The 19,599-nt window shown below is 37.0% G+C and overlaps 2 protein-coding genes across 2 annotated transcripts; one reads left to right on the forward strand and one right to left on the reverse strand.

Moving 5' to 3' along the window:
- Nucleotides 1–814: 814 nt before the first annotated feature.
- Nucleotides 815–8,404, reverse strand: LOC139152601 (prefoldin subunit 6-like). The gene is made up of 4 exons (XM_070725840.1): nt 8,253–8,404; nt 5,316–5,386; nt 3,587–3,711; nt 815–3,229 (listed from the first exon to the last, which is right to left on the reverse strand). The coding sequence occupies exons 1-4, from the start codon at nt 8,335–8,337 to the stop codon at nt 3,121–3,123; spliced, it is 390 nt and encodes a 129-aa protein (XP_070581941.1). The 5' UTR covers nt 8,338–8,404; the 3' UTR covers nt 815–3,120.
- LOC139152600 (surfeit locus protein 1-like) lies at nt 8,362–19,198 on the forward strand. Its single transcript, XM_070725839.1, has 8 exons — nt 8,362–8,586; nt 10,018–10,259; nt 12,259–12,453; nt 13,425–13,497; nt 13,834–13,881; nt 14,332–14,446; nt 17,060–17,141; nt 17,641–19,198. Exons 1-8 carry the CDS (start codon nt 8,527–8,529, stop codon nt 17,720–17,722), a joined length of 897 nt encoding a protein of 298 aa, XP_070581940.1. The 5' UTR covers nt 8,362–8,526; the 3' UTR covers nt 17,723–19,198.
- Nucleotides 19,199–19,599: the final 401 nt, after the last annotated feature.

Genomic DNA, 19,599 nt, shown 5'->3' on the forward strand with positions numbered 1-19,599 from the left:
AAATTTGGACCAAACAAGGAAAAAAAAATTGAGAAATTCCTACTGAAAAATAGCGAAAAGCATTCCCATACTTTCTTGTGATATGAAATCGTGACAATTGAGAAGTGAACCATTCAAAGAGGGAACAGCTTGCTTTGGCATTCATTTGAATCTGTGGAAACGTTTACAGCACTTTTAAACTCTTAAGAAACATATCAGTATTTCATGCCATAGTACAGTACATTTCTTAGATAATTGGATTGGACCAAGGTCACCACTGAGAGACTATGATGGGACAGTTTCCTCTGAAGGGAGTCTGTGCTGTTGTCTATGGTGTGATCATTCCAAACAGTGACTGGATAATATGCCTGATCCTTTGTGTCATTTTGCATAATATAACATCACTTTTAAATACTGCTAAAGGTTGGGCCAGTAAATTTCCAAATGTTTTCAAAATCACCTTGAATTCACAATCAAAAAGGTGATAGCTCACTACATACATGGTTTCTTTTATTGTGGGACCGCTCTGCATAGAACACTTTTTAACTGATTAATTTTGACAATGCCTTTAACTGATTAAATTTTTATGATAATTTTCAATTAATTTTTGACTACCAAAAGTTCAACTACAGTAACCTTGGTGGACTAGGTGATTATTATGAAAATACATTATTGAAATTGACTTAAATTCACTAGCTAATGAGACATTCATCTACGGACAAATTTCACATGGTTATTGAAACGACCTCAGGTCAGTTGCATAGCACAATACTTTAAGAAATGTTACTCTGAAGAGATGGGAATGAATGAATAACAATACATACCAGCAAATCTATCTAGTGTATCTCTGTACCTTTATTTCAATTCCATGTTAATGACAGCAATGTTGTTTACTTGAAAAACAAAACAATAATCTTGATGAAAATAAGTTTAAACAGTATAAAAAACAAAATCTACATTTTCTAAATACAAAGGCTGAAACTCGACTTTACAAATTGTACAGAAGCTTTGTGGGTAAAGATAAGGACGTGTGTTTTGAATTTTTTATGGCATTTTATTATGTTTTACAACTTTATCTATGATCTAGCTGTTACATGTTGTATATGTACTCATATCTATGATGGTTAAAGTCGAACAGTGTGTAACAATGATTTGTGAATTGTCTCAAACAAGGTCACATAATAACGACAGACACATTTCTGTACTGCAAATACAACAAGCACCTCTTGTTCACTGAATAACACTGGAGCAATTGAAGGGGTAAGCTATGAAATGTAGGAATAGCAATGGTGTGAGGATGGTTACCTCCGTGATGTTTCAAACTGACCAGCTTGAGCTAAGGTAAAACTCTCTTACAGGCTCAGCTCAGCTGTTGAGGACGCAAGATGAAAGGCTCCCATGTAAGCTTGTGAGCCCTGTGAGAGAGTCTAGGCTACAGTTAGTGACACGGTGTTGGTGTGTAATTGTGTTTGCTAACTATCCCACAAGACCATTAGCCAACTCGAATTGCTTATACGAAGGGCAGTCATCCTGAACATTAACCATCAGGTCATTTCCAACTCACTAGCTTGGGCTAAGGTTTATACTTAGTCTGGGTATGTGTCCAGTTAGTTAATGTCAAGTTAATGTAGTCCACTCAAATTCCCTCATATCATACATGGACAGTTATCTCCCCGAAAATATACCATCTGATCATATTTAACTCTTCTCTTGGAATTATGGTTAGGGAGAGGGGTGGGAAAAAGGTTAGTGCCTGTTGGAAAAAAATAAAGGACATAGCTGTCCTTGAATGTGAAAATGTACAACAGAAACAACACACCAATTCAAAATGTTATTTCAGCTTATACATTGCAAAATGGTCATAAGACAATATTTTTACATATCAAGCTGCACTGGGTATAGAGAAATAACCTGCATAAAACTAAGTTCAATACAATATGCATTTATTTAAGATAATGTTCAGATGAATTTCATACTCATTGAATTATTTATATCCAGGTAATTGCCTAATTTTAATACTATGGACATTGAAATTATGAATATTGCAAGACCATGTTGAATTTGAGTAACAGAGATATCAAGCCTGGTTTCAAAATTGGCTCACACAATTATTATTACGTGTATTTGACATGTCACAGGTTCTATTGTGTTATGATATTTTTGCTCAATACATGGATCAAACTCATACCAGAACATGTGATAGCTTTAACCAGCTCATTTGACTTTATAAAAGCAACCAATGATGAATGCTTCACTTGTGGCTGAAAAGCTGGTGTTTTTAATTGAGATTCAAGTTTGAAATGTTGATCATCACAGGTGTCACAGTATTTGCATTTCTGTCCCTCTTCTGACGTCAGAGTGATAAACATTTCTTCTGAGTACCACAGACACAATGAAAGACCATCACAGTTTCAGTTGAAAAAACAGAGTTTTTTGCAAAACGTATGACAATGAAACCTTTTTGATCAGATTATCATAAATAAATAAAAAACTCCAGTACAGGTGATAGATATGACATCGATAAAACAAAAATGAAAAAAGTCCTTATAGATGGAGCAAAAGATCACAACAGTCAATATTCATATGATGTTTATTATTGCCCATGAGCACATGGAAGTACCTGGTTACGCTGTGGTTTGTTTATCAGAAAAAGTTTTGAAGTGTATATGACTATCAACATGAGACACGTTGCACTACTTGTTAAAATAATGATCCATAACATACTTGTGAACCAGATTTTGACTGAAATACAATATGCATTCAGTTCCCAGAATTGGAGAGACAAAGTCATTACCACATTTTTTTTTGGTTCTATATTTGAAGAAATGACCATAAAACACCACGTAATGGACAATCAGGTGACATGTCCCTACTGTCACATGACAACCTTACTGGTAGATTCCAGATATTGTTATATAACCCATTTTATGCAAATCATTTCTCATCAAAAATAATATTAACAAAAAAAAATGCTGTTGACTTTATCCTTCAAAAGGATTTCCAAAGTAAGAAATCGATTTCTTCAAAATTGTACATGTAATTACTGACGCTTTTCTTTTTAAGAGGTGTTGAACAAGTTCTGTTCCTGAAATTATTAAACTACAATTTCTTAAATTAAGTTGGCTCTGAAAGACACAGTGTTTACTTTTTGGCTTGTGCTTGCTGAAATTTCTGCTGTATTTTTCCTAAAGTCTCTCTGTGTGTATCTTGTTTGGTTTCTAAGTCTTTGATGATGTCATCAGTCCTTTTCCTGTGAAGCAAGAATGTCATATGTGTAAGATTTTGAAATGTAAAACTACCGACAAATTCTCATCTTCCTCTCATCCTTAAAAGGATTTACAAGATCATGTAAGTTGATATGTATTTCATGACTTTAACTATTTTTGAATAAATAATTTCTTACTGTATTTGCACATTGATGACATCTCATCTCAGTATGTGAAATAAAATTGGTCAATGGGAATAACTCCTAGTGCAACTTTGGACAAAGCTTGAAACATACCATGTGTGCTTCAATACACAAACACTTTATTCTTAAATCCTCAAATATAAGTCTAATTCCATTTACAAGCAATCATTCTCTATTTCATATTCTACTTATACTTACAATTCACCAGTAATGTATTCCATTCTTTTGGCTACATTCTGTTTAGCTTCTTCTAAATCTTGTTTAATTAACACTGGCCCAAGCATTTTATAGACATCGGCACTACCATCTAATCGATTTAATTCCTACATTCAAGGAAGAAATAACTGTGTCAAAGTCATACTTGATATTTGGTTTCAACATCAAAACTTTAGTCCCTAGTATAAGAGAGCACATGACAGAAAGGGTTTCCTCAATGCACTCTAATGAATTCCTCTGGTAAGATCAATTGAGAATTTCCAAAATTGATAGAAATAGTAATGTACTGGACCTACATTTTTTACATCAATACCATGCTTTAATATACAAACTTCAAAAGTAAATACAACAGCATAATTACTTGATTTCACATGCAGTGTTCTCCCCAGGCCATTTTAGCGTAGCGGTCCCGCTACGCTTTCGCATCTCCCCGCTACGCTTTGATTCTCCCCGCTACGCTTTAAAATATTCCCGCCATCCTTTAGTTCACACGTTAGCGCTCTGCGTAGCTACCAGCTGTTGCATGCATTGTCTACACATTAGCGCTCACTGCAACTTTCAACCTGGTGAAAGAGTGGAAGGTGTGAAGTATGGTATGCGTCCGATAAGTTGTCCGTAAGTGTTGAGAGGAACGTTAAAACAATAGAAGAATCGGCTGGGTTGTTCACAAGTTTTCATTCTACAACGACTATTACGACCAACAAAGACCTTTAGTCGGTATACATCGAGGACAAGTATTCACAGAGTTAGGCGGTGTAGCACTAGCGGGGCCTTTGATCACATTCCCATGCTTTGATCAACGAAATGGACCGCAAAAGAAACAAAAGAAGCAGTTGACTAGTGAGGTTGATTATGATTTTACAACGATGATCTTTTTTTTTGTCCGAGTACGATCACGATCAAGTTCACACTGCATAAATTCCAATATGGCAGCGGCCATGTTGGCCGACGTGTTACGTGTTGACATTGATCCTGGTGTCGCGTGTGGTTCCACTCTGACACGTTCTCTGAAAGATTTTACACCTGATTTTTGAGTGATTCTAGTCGTACTTAGTTCATGTCTTGTGATCATCTTGGTGGTATTTTTAAAATCAAGAATCGAACGACGATGTTCAGTGGCAGTGATATAGCGGGGGGGGGGGGGGGGGGCGGCTGGTTGAAATTGATCCCCGTGATGAAACATTATTCGCGGTGTTTGTCGTTCAAAAATGATATAAAACTCAATTACATTTGAATTGTGTAAAGCTTAAACTTATGAATTTTCCTCTTTGTTGGCAATTTTTATTAGCAATATATGTATTAATGAAACTCCAATCAGACGAACCATTTCTTGCTTTCAATCTGAACTTGTTGTTACTGTTTGAATCTTCTATTTTAGTTGCAATTGTACTATATACTGTGATGATTTATAAGTGTAATAAAGAGTTTCCATGATGTTCAAATTGCATACTTGTGTGTTACCATTGCATTTTGTTGTGAGTGTACATGAATGCTTGGGTGCATGTGCAAGCTTATATCCATATGCAAATATAAATTAATGATATGCAAATGATTATGCAAATTAGCCGCTACGCTTTTGCTTGATCCTGGGGAGAACACTGACATGTGTAGGTTACATCCATGGTAGTATTTAATTACTCAGACTGGGTCAACAACATATCTGTATTTATATCTATCTATATTTGTTTGTATCTAAAAAATGTTGACATACCTCTTCCACCATTTTATTTTCATTTTTTTGGGATTCTAACTTCTGTCTGTTTCCAAGTGACTTTTGATAATCTGAAAATGAATACAGCAAAACATACGATCGCTTGTTGTGAATACTGTAAAATAGTGTGCTACGTAAGGTTAAAACACAGTCGCTTGGTGGGTATTCAGCTCTGGGACTATTCGCCCCATAGACGAGTGTACAGAAGCGAGAAACACCTCAAGTCTGGAAACAGAATGGCTATAAAAACCACGCCATGTCACATTCCGTGTCCGATTTCACTGTGAAAATTAGCAAGTTCATCTATCATGTAACCGTTGATCATTCCCTATCATTCTAAAAATTCATACCTTGTACTTAATTTGCTTCACAAACGCTCGTTTCGAGTGATTTTCGACCGAATTCAGACGGACACATTGCTAAAACATAACGTGAGCAACATTCCGGTCACCTCACAGTGGAGTTAGGCACCTCTACTTTACTGATGTTAGCGCCGCGTACCCATGATGGGTGACAGGAAGGTTGTTCAAGCCTTATGTTTTGGCGAGGTGTCTTCTGAACTCGGCCGAAAATCACACGAAATTCATACCTGATACTTCATCTGCTCACAAAATGCTCATTTCGTGTGATTTTTGGCTGAGTTCGAGAGACACCATCGCCAAAACATAAGCGTGAGCACATTCCAGTCACCCCTCATGGGTAGGCGGCGCCAACGTCAGTAAAGTGGAGGTCCCAAGAGGTGACCGGAATGTTGCTCACGCTTATGTTTTTGACGATGTGTCCGTCGAATTCGGCCGAAAATCACACGAAACGAGCGTTTTTGAAGCAAATTAAGTACCAGGTATGAATGTTGAGAATGATAGGGAATGATCGACGTGTACATGATAGATGAACTTGCTAATTTTCACGGTGAAATCGACTCGAATGTGACATGCGTGGCTATCTATTAAATAGCCATTCTGTTTCCAGACTTGGGTGTTTTCTCGCTTCTGTACACTCCTCTATGGGATAGGAAATAGCCCTGTTCACGGTTACAGGTTTGTTACTAAATATAGCTGTACGCGCGCGACATCGGGCACGCAGTTTGAAATGCGGACAAATTTTATCAATGTTGCATGCGTGGCTGTTTTTGCAGCTTGTACTGAGTCGTGAATATGTTTTTTAGTATTCATTGTTACACTAGCAGTCGCCCACTGAGATGTATTTTCGTCGTTCTTGCGTGCGTAATTTCAAAAGCGTAATCTAAAAATGCGGACAAATATTTATTTTTGTATATTAATGAGAGAACAGTGACGTAAACTGTGAACGGCCCTATAGTCCCAGAGCTGAATACCCACCAAGCGACTGTGGTAAAATAAACGTATTAGTTAAAAGGGGTACGTTATTTTGAAGGGATACAATGATACCGTGAAAGCTCTTCCTTCTACCTGCCTGATAACACCATGGAGGTAGCAGAGATACCCAATGATAACTCTGAATAGTACGGTCTCTACTACCTCCATGGGTAAACTGACATATTTGCTCCCGCTGCCGTGCCGATTTTATCCCTTGCCGATTTCGTCCCCGCACATGCGCAGACTATCCAACATGGTTTCTATTCATAAAACGGCCCCAGACATGTAGCCCCGAATCTGAAGCCACTTTCTTCTATCATATGTCAGCCCTTTCGACTTTTTGTTGAGAAGCATTCTTATCATAGCCTGTCAAATCGTATACTTGTACCGAAATTCCTGCAGATGAAACAGTATTGGTCGACAATGGGGCGCAAACTGGCAAGATCGCGTACGCATCCCCCCAAATTTTTGGCGTGAACTTGGATTTTGAGTCGAGGGTTGAAATCGGCAACTGCAGAACCGAAATCGGCAGCTATAGCCTAGCAGTTCTATGTTCCAAGTAAATTACATCGATTGATGCACTTCCCCAAACTTATAATACATTTTTAACTAATTTAAACACATAAATTGACCACCGGATAGATTGTACGAAAGAAATTTTTGGCGTGAACTTGGATTTTGAGTCGATGGTCGAAATCGGCAACTGCAGAACCGAAATCGGCAGCTATAAGCTTAGCAGTTCTATGTTCATAGTAAATTCCCGGAGTAAATTACACCGATTGATGCACTTTTCCAAACTTATAATATATTTTCAACTTATTTAGACACATAAAATTGACCACCGGATTGATTGTACGAAAGAATTTTAGCGTGAACTTGGATTTTCAGTCGAGTGTCGAAATCGGCAACTGCAGAACCGAAATCGGCAGCTATAGAGCAGTTCTATGTTTCAAGTAGGCCTAAATAACATCGATTGATGCACTTCCCCAAACTTATAATACATTTTTAACTAATTTAGACACATGAAATTGACAACCGGATTGATTGTACAAAAGAATTTTAGCGTGAACTTGGATTTTGAGTCGAGGGTCGAAATCGGCAACTGCAGAACCGAAATCGGCAGCTATAGCAGTTCTATGTTCCAAGTAAATTCCCGGAGTAAATTACACCGATTGATCCAAACTTATTTACATTTTCAACTTATTTAGACACATAAAATTGACCACCTGATAGATTATACGGAAGAAATTTTAGCGTGAACTTGGATTTTGAGTCGAGAGTCAAAATCGGCAACTGCAGAACCGAAATCGGCAGAAATTTTAGCGTGAACTTCAATTTTGCGTCGAGGGTCGAAATCGGCAACAGAACCGAAATCGGCAGCTATAGCTGCCGATCTTATCCCAGTGAAGCCCTGTTGGATAGTCTGCGCATGCGCGGGGGACGAAATCGGCAAGGGATAAAATCGGCACGGCACCGCGATGTCATGTCATCTCATGAGCAGCGTCCGTGCAGTGCAGCGCGGAACTCGAAGCAACGACAAACTCATAATTATCGTTCATACAATCATTTTCGTCATGTAGTATCAGACTATCTAAAACCTTACCTTTTTGCACATTTTTCAGTTTATCGAGCTCTTCTTGAAGTTGTTTTTGCAAGCTTTCTAACTCACGTTGGTGACCAGGCGCCATGATAGCAACTTAATTACCCACAATGCAGTAAATACTTCCATGTCATAGGTTACAGACCGAGGAAAACATTGGATGCGACGACGATACATGCCACACGCCGGTTACAAATTTAATATTCCGACCGTGCGACAGATCACGTAATAACACCATAGCATCAACAAGGGGACAAGGTACCGAACGCTTAGTATCATGACATTTCGTTGGAAAGCCTTTGCCTGGTTAAACCGTTTTAAGAACGCGAGTACAGGGGTAAGTTGTGTAACTCGTATCGTATTTGGGGTTCGGATGATATCGATGGCTCAGCTAGCTGTATGCAGTATATACCGTAACTACCCGGTATATTCTCAATACTCCGAGTGCCCGTGGTGTTGGTATATGCACAGGGAACTGCGAGCATCTTGATCATTAAATTTAGAAAATTGAGATACAACAATATCACTGCTTTACTTTTATATTTTATATTTTTTTTACCATTTCGTGATTTTACAAGTTGTTACTTTGATTGAATATTTTTATTGCTGTTATTTTTCACTTTTTCATGTAAAGTGCATAGAGATATTTAAATATGTAATGCACTGTATGAGAAATAAAGATTATGATTATGATTATGATTAAGATATATTCAACTCAAAATGTATTTGTACTAATCGTAGACACCCGTCCAGTCATTTCACCAATGAAGTTTTTTCAAGTTGCATCTATGCTTCACCATAGTAATATATTCATGGAGGTGGAAGCGAGACCTCTGTGGTATATTTCAAAGGAACAGAGAGTACAATAAACCTTACCATAATTTTGGTGTGACAACCCAAAAAGTATCATAGCAAAAAATATTGAGATCTTCTAGACAAGTGAATTCAATGCCTGTCCTGGTCCAAAATATTAGCTTTTGCTGATGATGAAAAGCGCAAATTGCAAGTGACGTCATTTTTCTCTCTCATTAATATGCATAAATAAATATTTGTCCTCATTTTCCGCATAAAGTGACAAAAATAAAACCTGCTAGTATTACAATAGCTACTAAAATTCATACTAATTTGTAAAAATTTATGGCTCAGACTACAAGCTGCAACAAGAGCCATGCATGCAACAACAAAATTTGTCCAAATTTTTGACAACATTGTCCAGTGTCACCCACGTGCTGCTATATTTAGTAACAAAGCTGAAATCGAGATCAACACTATTGTACTGAGGAGATATTACTGCACTGATCAAAAATCACATTAGGAGCAAAGGGATACAAGGCAGCCTTCTGAGTGTGTGATGGAACACTTGATTTGTGCAGTGATTCCTCAGCACCAAGGGTATGGCCATCATCCGTTTGAGCTATTTTTTTTTTAATAATAAGCTAGGATAGTGAAGGGATAGCATGGGCCAATAGATTTGAGGTTATATAGAAGTGAAAAAATTTTTTTTCAGATGAAATGTGACTATCATGTGGAGAAGAACCCTAATAGTGTACATTTCCCTGTGGTCTATGCGACCTCAATCAGAGTGTTCATTGGTGATTCATATGAAATACAACATTGAGAGGTACAAGTGATGTTACTCTTTTCTACCGGCTTATGTAATATTTTACATGATATTAACTTCAATATTCACATCTTAACAACACCCTCATGTAGCAAAACAGGGAAATCAAGAGTTTCTGTAACATATCTCACTTTATCGTTTGTGCAGTTTGGTAACAAACTCCAAATAAGGACACTGAGGAGTAAAAGAAGTTTCAGCGAATCAGCATCAAGAGTAGAAACTGCGAGAGAAGGGAGCAGCCAATCAGGTTATGGCAATGCGTTATTGATTATTCCAATTACAACGTTCTGTCTGGGTACATGGCAAGTACAACGAAGAAAATGGAAATTGGGGCTGATACGTGATTTGAATATCAGAACAACTTCTGAACCTATAGAGCTACCAACAGAGTAAGTATTTTAATGACAATACAACAACAAGAAGTCGGATGAACATTAGAAAAATGATCGAGATCAATTTGGTCACATCAAAGTGGTTGCAATTGAAGAATGAACATTTTATTTTTTAACAAGATTTCATGCTGTATGTTGAGACACTTGATGCATTTATGACATGTAACAAGTCTGATTGCCTGTGTTTTCTTCCAAAGTTGTTTGTTCGGGTTTGAAGTTATGGACAGTTAAAGTTACAAACTATATATGCCTTGCATATCATCAGACAAAGCTTAAACAAGTTGCATCTGTATCATGTATTAGATAATTGCCAAATTATCCTCATCAATCTTGTGAATAATTTAATACAGCAAATTGATCAAGGAAATTCAACCATTGGTATTTTTATTGATTTTACGAAGGCATTTGATACTATTGATCACAATGTACTTCTATCGAAACTCCAGCATTATGGTGTGAGGGGAAACCCACTCCTCTGGTTTACAGATTATTTGAACAATAGATCCCAATATGTGTGTACAAACGAATTTATGTCTGAAAAACTACCAGTGAATTGTGGTGTTCCTCAGGGATCTGTACTTGGACCGACTTTATTTTTAGTCTATATTAATGATTTACCGAATTCTTCTAAGTACTTTGACTTTCGACTATTTGCAGATGATTCAAACCTTTTTCATACTTTTCCAGCTGACATAAGGAATGTAGATCTATCTACAGTTGATCACCATCTTAAGAATGTTATACGCTGGTGTGATGCTAATAAGTTGACAATAAATACTTCTAAAACAAGTTATGTAATTTTTCACAGTAAACGCAAATTGTTATCAACCACAGGGATTTTGTCTGTCAGAAACATTGTAATTAACGAGGCCCCGGAGGCATCCTTTGTCGGAGTGATAATTGATAAACATCTAAGTGGAAAGACACATTGCCAAAATAAATAAATGCATAAGAAGAAAAGCAGGGATTTTATTCAAATTAAGAAATTATGTTCCAAGAAATGTACTTGTTTTATTATACAATGCTTTCATTTTACCTAATATAATGTACGGTCTTGAAGTCTTGGGTAATACATATTCATCACACTTGAATGCTATTTGTATCTCTCAAAAATGTGTGTATGTGCGATAACGTTTTCTGGATTCCAAGAGCCTTCCTCACCCTTATTTCAAAACTTGGAAATTTTAGACGTTTATAAACTTCACAAACTTCTTGTTAGGATATTTATTTTTGACTTGTTGCATCATAATGTTCCTTTTCCTATACAAGATTATTATGAAATGGCAGATCATTGTTATGACACTAGATTCAAACTTGGTGCGAATCTCATCTTTACCTAAAATGCATACCTCTTTTGGTCAATTTGCAATTTCGTACATGGTGCAAAGTTATGGAATAATTTACCCAATACTGTTAAATAAGTACATCACGATATCAGTTCATAAAATCATTAAAACAGTGGTTGTTACGGAACTAGTTGAAAAGTTTAATACTATTCACTTCACTGAGCGCCACATGGTGGAATATGTAATGTAAATTTTAAGAGAATGGGACCAGACTCGATTAGCATATAGCTATTTTTCTGGATCCATATTTGCTTTTTGCCTATTTTCAGTTTTTGTAATAATGAACTTTTGTAATAATGCATCTGTGCCTTGTTTGTTGTGCAGCTAAGAGTTTTATCACAAAATATTCATCTTGATTTACATTAATTAGGGCACTGAATGACCAGAATGGGAAACAATGTCAAAGATTTATTCATGGATTTTATGATGGAGGTACTCAGCCCACCAAAACTATGCATCAGCAGCATTTCTTCTAGATCTGTTTATTTATTGCAAGAAATCTGTTTATCCATAGACAGTGGAGTCTTTTGATCCACTGTCAATGGTTCATTGAAATCAGCTTTTCTTGAAGGACATTGAACCAGAAGTGAACAAGTAAGATGGGGACAACATTTCTCTCTTATGCAATAATGTTTTGACTTTTTTCCCAGTCCTGATGAACTAAAGAAGCTAGAATACAGAAGAGTCAAAATTCGAGGAGAGTTTGATCATTCCAAGGAAATTTACGTGGCGCGCCGGTCACTGTATATGCACGGTAACAACGAAGGAGCTGGAGGTGGCCTTATTTCTTCAGCTGGTCCGTCAGGCACTTGGGTTGTTACTCCATTTCGCTGTACAGATCTAGGGTGAGAATTCTTTCTTATTGCAAAGGAAGAATTATTGTAAGCTGTCTTGTTTTGAAATCTATGTTGTCTTTTGACAGGTAATTTATGATATAAAATAAAAAATTATGAATCGAAATATTCTTTAAGATACAGTACTCTGAAATAATGAAGTATAAATCCTCGTCACTAATTGAAAGAAAAATTTCAAATTCATGTTATCATACAATGAGGCTGATGACTGTCTTGAACAATATCCAAAGTGTTCTTTCCTATCAAATGACGTCACGCGCGTATTTCGAATTTCCAGCTGACGGGCAACGTGCGCGTTCCGCGTGCAGAATGCAATACTACAGTGCAGTCGATAATGCCATGACGAGTCATGTACAGCAGTCATCATGCCTGATACATGTTACGTGTATAGCTGTAATAATCGATCGAATGGGAAGTTGGAAAGATATTATTTAGGGTACCGAAGGAAGTTGTACACAAGGGTGAAAAATCAAGAAAGTTGAGTAGACTACGGCGTGAAAAAAGGCTTGTCAATCTGTCAGCATCTGGTGCCACATGTTGTTTTGCCCGTCACTTGGTAACAACAATGCCGTGGGTCGCTTGTCCAGGTCACATGATTGATCATAAAGAATTGTCCTCTCTGAGCCTAATGGAATCTTGTTGAATACCTTTCCACATCCTAGACTTTTACAGAAACATGACAAATTTGAGTTTGAAGATATCTTTATATTTCAAAACAGAAACTTATATACAGACTCTGGATCATTATTGGTGAATTGCACATCGAGTAAATGGTATTTGTGTAAGTTAAAGTAAATTTAAAGATATATTTATTCATGGGTTGTAGCAGATTGGTAGGCCTGCTGCGCAAAATAAGCATTCCAATGCTACATGTTTACACCATAACCTTTCTCCCTGGATGTATCAGAACTCGATAGATGGATAAAACATAGTTTGTTTTGTTCTCCTTTGGCACTCTGCAGAATCACTATTTTGGTGAATAGGGGATGGGTTTCCAGAGACAAAGTCAAACCAGAGACACGACCACAAGGACAGGTCAGTCATGCCAAACTTTTTCTTCTGTAAAATTACAGCCTCTCTGCTCCCTTGAGTGGAGCTACTGTGGTGAAATCGGATTCAGAATTGTGAGCTAGTCACTTCTGTAATTTCTGAAGAAAGAATCTGAAACAAAATAGCAATGCTGATGATATAGTCTCCTATAAGCTCAGTTGGCTATGTCATCACAAACTTAATGCCAAGATGTCCTCATCACATCCATTATAAGTGCCGTGTCTTAAAAATATGTAAATTTACAGTTTAAATTATGCTTTATTAAAATACAAAGGACAACACTTGATACCTTCCTTTTACAATAATGTTTCTGTTCCACAGATCAAAGGTGAAGTTGAAATTGTGGCAATCATAAGAAGTACGGAAAAGGTATTTGCAAATTTTGTTCTGCACATATACAGTATATAAGTGTTTTCAAGTTTTTATTTGGTAGACGTGTTTGTTGTGAAAATATGAGAATGCCAGTTCAGTATGATACCACAGATATTAATGAATATTGATGTCACTTGCTATAACTCACTGATGAGATGGCTATATAGTGTCTTCAAATAGCCACTTTACATTGGCATCAGCAAGGCATGTCATTTTTAGGTAAAAATTTATCCTTACATTGTATTAACAAGTAAGATTTCATGAATTTACAACTTTCCGTTTTGTTAGTCTACAAAATCTTAGACAAGTGATATTTCTACCTCATACTATCATAGACACATGTTAGAGGGCACTAATCAGCATCTTGAATTTCCCCGACATACTGACAGACCTTTTCCTATTCATCAACTTAAGATAAATGTCTTCTCTCTGTTCATTTCCTTTCAGAGAGCACCATTTGCACCAGAAAATGACATAGCAGGAAATAGATGGTCATATCGGGATGTCCCTGCCATGGCAAGATATGCCAGTACAGAACCAATATTTGTTGATGCTGATCTAGGTGAGAAGTCTTGACAATGTCCACTTTTTAATAGCACATGAGGTCTTTAAAGGCCCGATAGCTGTATCTTTTAGCATTATTTTTGTGATTTTACTTCCAAACTAAAACAAGTTCGTGGGAATATACTCATTGAGGGATGTTTATACAAGTATAATAAACTGTCCACTGGGACTGCATGTGCAATTTTGGGCAAGATAAATAATAAACGTTTGCCCAAACATAAAATGATGCCTTAATGCAAATAAAGCAAAACACAGTACGCAGTGCATATACACATAGGAATCTTCACAGAAACAACAGAGTAGTCAGTATAATGCATATTGCTTACTTAATGTTTTCCACTGGGACATCATATGCTTTGTTTTCTTTGTAATATTACCAGTTTTTAAAAATGGCGAGAAATCAAAATAACAGTTGAAAATTAAATTTACTTGTCCAATTTTTCAGTAGTAGACGACTATATCCTTTGAATCTGTAGAATTTAAAGGAATTCAGAGAAAATAGAAAGGCTTTTCCAGGTCAACAAATTTAGAGAGTAACAGCTACAGGGGCTTTAAGTGACATTGTCTTTTTTTGCAACATTGTGTAGACATGTTATTTTTATACCAACGGTCAATTCTTGACCTTATTTGTTTGGATCTTGCAAATCGATAAAAATCTGATGGCTTTATCAGAAGAGTTTGCTCTTTGATGGGTTGGTCAAGTTCAACTTCCAAAGATTGAACATCTGCCACTGGTACTTGTAATCTTTAAGGAGTATGGATGTGTCTTGTACCGAGTAACTCTCCAGCTTGCTTCAGAGTGGTGCGTTCAAAATGAGAACATTCAACATTCAAAAAACAGTCAAGAAACCTTCCATTCTGAAGTTGCACTCTGAAACTACCTTTTTATGAATTACAAAAGGACAACACCACTTTAAAAACTGTTATCACTGAAACTTATTTTGAACAGACACTTTTGTTTAGGTAATTGGACAGTTGACACATGTTTATGCATGAGACAGCTCACTCAGTGTAAGATGGAGGAAGTGCAATTTCAACAGATAGTACTACTGAGATGGCTTGTTGTACTGTCGCATTCTTGATCAAATCAATTGGTCAAAATTGTGAAGCCACCAATTGCTTGTCATTGAACTGTCATCATGCCACCTATTTTCAGTCCAGTAAACTAGTGAATACTAGATTTCTGCAAATCTCTTAAAGTAATCGTTGATGACCACAGTCCCCACTTGTCAATGGGTACTTTGATTACATGTCCTAAGAGGATAGAGTCCTCTTCATTAATTGAGACATGCCCAAGTTTTGGCTAAGGACACGAAAAAATTGTAACAAAATGGCTGCCATGCAGCCATATTGGATCATATCAAGAAACAATTGACATACATATGTATGACATAGGTTAATGTCCTTGTACCAACTTTGAATAAAATCGGTTAAGATATGCCTTAGAGTATTATGGCCCTCGACAGGAAAAATCGTAATAAAATGGCCGCAAGGCAGCCATATTGGATCGTATCACATAACAAATTGACATGCATATGTATGACATTAGTCAATCTCCTTGTACCAACTTTGAATAAAATCCGTTGAAACATGTCTGAGTTATTGCTCTGTACATGAAATATCGTAATAAAATGGCTGCCTAGCGGCCATATTGGATCGTATCACATAACAAATTGACGTACATATGTAAGACATAGGTCAATGTCCTTGTACCAACTTTGAATAAAATCGGTTGAGATATGCCTGAGTTATGCCTCTGCATATGAAAAAATCGTAATAAAATGGCCACACAGCAGCCATATTGGATTGTATCACAAAACAAATTGACATGCATATCTATGACATTGGTCAATGTCCTTGTACCAACTTTGAATAAAATCGGTTAAAACATGTCTGAGTTATGGCACTGTATATGAAAATATTGTAATAAAATGGCCGCCTGGCGGCCATATTGGATTGTATCACAAAACAAATTGATGTGCATATCTATGACATTGGTCAATGTCCTTGTACCAACTTTGAATAAAATCGGTTGAAACATGTCTGAGTTATGGCTCTGTACATGAAAAAATCGTAATAAAATGGCCGCCTGGCGGCCATATTGGATCGTATCACAAAACAAAATGACGTGCATATCTATGACATTGGTCAATGTCCTTGTACCAACTTTGAATAAAATCGGTTGAAACATGTCTGAGTTATGGCTCTGTACATGAAAAAATCGTAATAAAATGGCCGCCTGGCGGCCATATTGGATCGTATCACAAAACAAATCGACGTGCATCTGTATGACATATGAAGTAATCCTTGTACCAAGTTTGAATGAAATCGCTTCTTGCATCTCTGAGATATCTGCGTGAACGGACGGAGACGCACACACGCACGCACGGACGCACACACGCACGGACATGACCAAACCTATAAGTCCCCCGGACGGTGTCCGTGGGGACTAAAAATGACTGCAAAATCAGCAGATTATTGATATTGGTCCAGGAACCATCATTTTGCCAACTAAAAAATTCAAACCTTGGCTCTGTTGGTTTTTAACACCAATTTCCGCCCATGCTATAATTTCCTGGTGGGTAACCAGAGCTTTTCACCTGAATTTCAGCAAGCACAGTTCCAGGAGGACCATTTGGAGGACAAACAAGAATTAACTTGAGAAATGAACACTGGCAATATATCATTACATGGTATGTATGTCTTTGAATCAATCAGTGGTTTGATTAGTCGGCTAAAACATTCTCTTCACAGGCCACAATAGCTGTATTACTGCCACCATCATCCAACTGACTTCTTTTGATTGGTGTTGAAATGAGAATTACAATCACAAAAAGAAGTCTTGGATTATTTTCATTCATGTGCTGTTGCAAAACAGCCACATTTCAAGAGAGAAATTTCTCTAAAGGCAGGAATTTTTAAAGTTCTTGTTTTGCAATACAATGACCATGTACCAATAAACAGGAAAGTACTTTCTGTTACAATAAAAAAGATTTCATGAATAGACCCATTCGGAACAAGTTCTCAAAGCAATTACCAAAGTGTGATAACATTTTGATCATCGTTCATTCTCAGCTGGCTTTAACTGTATGGGGAATTGTGTAAGTGAGGACCAGTACTTTTATTATTACATGCTGGACAGTGGTCACATGTTAACTGTTAATTCTGACTTAGATTCTCTATCTCTTTCAGGTACAGTCTGTGTGCTGCAACCGCAATAATGTGGTATTATGCCGTGTACAAAAAGAAGAAACCCATCAGAGCAGTTTTGTAAAATTCTCTTCCCCAATTAGTCTGGAATATATCCCGATATGCCATGTGGCATTTGGTTTCTGAACCCAACCATGAAAAGACTAGTATGGCTGGACTGGTATCCATGAGACAGACTTCAGTGAAAAATACCATGATACTTTAGATTCAATGCAAATTGAGTTATGAATCTATAAACCTTCTCTTGAAATGATATCTGATTGGTAGATCATCTCATGGTGACATCTTCATCAACAGTTGTATGGTAGACAGTTCTGAACTATTTGTGGAATGTTGGTCTGGTTTGCAATATTTTGAAATGAAGTTATCCGCTCAATCGTAGATCCATGAGGAACTATGGTTCTATACATTCTTTTGTATCAAGTTGCTGATCTCATAGTACCACCTAGGTTTTCACGAAGACCACCTTGTATTTTATAGCAATGGTACTTTCCATAGCAATGGCACTTCAAAAACTGACCGTAGAACAAAATGCCAATTCAGTTTTACTTAAATAAATGGTTCCAGTATAGCTGCCATGGCATTGTCATTTTTGACAGCAGTGGCCTGGCATTGATACACACAAAATCAAACCATTTGTGGCACTTTGAGAAATGTTGACACCACTGCCAAAATACATATTCTTTGGCATTATTCTTTGATTTGGTCTACAAACACAGAAACCCTGTCACCACACATTGTGGCTTGTTTTACAAAAAATTGTTAAGTTGAATATCAGCAAATTCTGGCAGTGATGTTAACACTTTCTCAGAGAACTACATACACCACTGATAGAGCTGAAATATATACAGTGATAGGGAACCTTTGTATCCCGGCCACTGCAGTTGTTTCCTGTTGAAATCAGCAATCAGATGCACAAGTTTCAGATTGCCATGAAGTTGAAATCAAGTAAGCATGATGTGACACTGGCTTTTGTAAAATCAGTAATCTTTCTACATTTCGGAATTTTGTTGAAGGCCCCCTTTATGCCCATGACCTCTACTGAAACATCATAAATTCATAGTAACAACAAAATTCAGACTTTTGATGGGAATTTGAGAGATGAACAATCAACTGCAATGAAACTTTGGTAAGACAGTTCCATTAAATGCAACAGGTGTTTAATGAAACTTTATAGGGAACTGCAAACTGAACTCTTCCGGAGAAAAGGATTGACCATTTCAACCCATATTAGTACATTTTACCCAAACTTTGTAACAAGAAACAATGGTAATACTGGTATACCAAAATTTGGTGGTGATATCTTCAAGATAAAGTTTGTCCTCAATTAGCCAAGTTGATTTTCTTCAAATTGCATGCAAGGAAACAAGCCTCTTGAAATAAAAGATTGCCAGAGGAAATGAATGCAAATCATGTCATGAAAGCTTTGAGGACACAGACGAGACCTGCGTAATATCATGAATTGTGTGGTTTGAAATATTCAAATTGGTCTGTTGTGTACGGTTTAATTTTTGACAGCAAATAAACAGTATTAATTATACCACCTGGTTCAGGGAGTCTTTTCTCTGAAAAGTGGGTTTCAGCTCTCGGGTATCATTCATTTGCAAATATTCAAGGTCAGCATAAGCTTGTGAGTTCAAGTTCTGTCCTCCAGCTTATAGTATCACACAAGGACTGGGCTAGACTCTCCACAGTCGCTTTGCCTTGTTTTGTGCATGCCCACGATGGGCCTGCATTTGAAGGCTACGCTGTGCAGCTGTGAGCACGCACTGCCAGACACAGCAACTGTTGGCTTTTGCAAGTATATGAATATTCATAAGGGTAGTGACATCTTAAGAAACACCTAACTGGGCGGAGAGAATATACACTAGTAGCTGGTAGACCTATATACGCAGTATGTAAATTTTTAATTTTATTTGGCTATGGTACTTGTCATTTTTT

This window comes from Ptychodera flava, chromosome 16 (assembly GCF_041260155.1).
Source record: "Ptychodera flava strain L36383 chromosome 16, AS_Pfla_20210202, whole genome shotgun sequence".
Lineage (NCBI taxonomy): Eukaryota > Metazoa > Hemichordata > Enteropneusta > Ptychoderidae > Ptychodera > Ptychodera flava.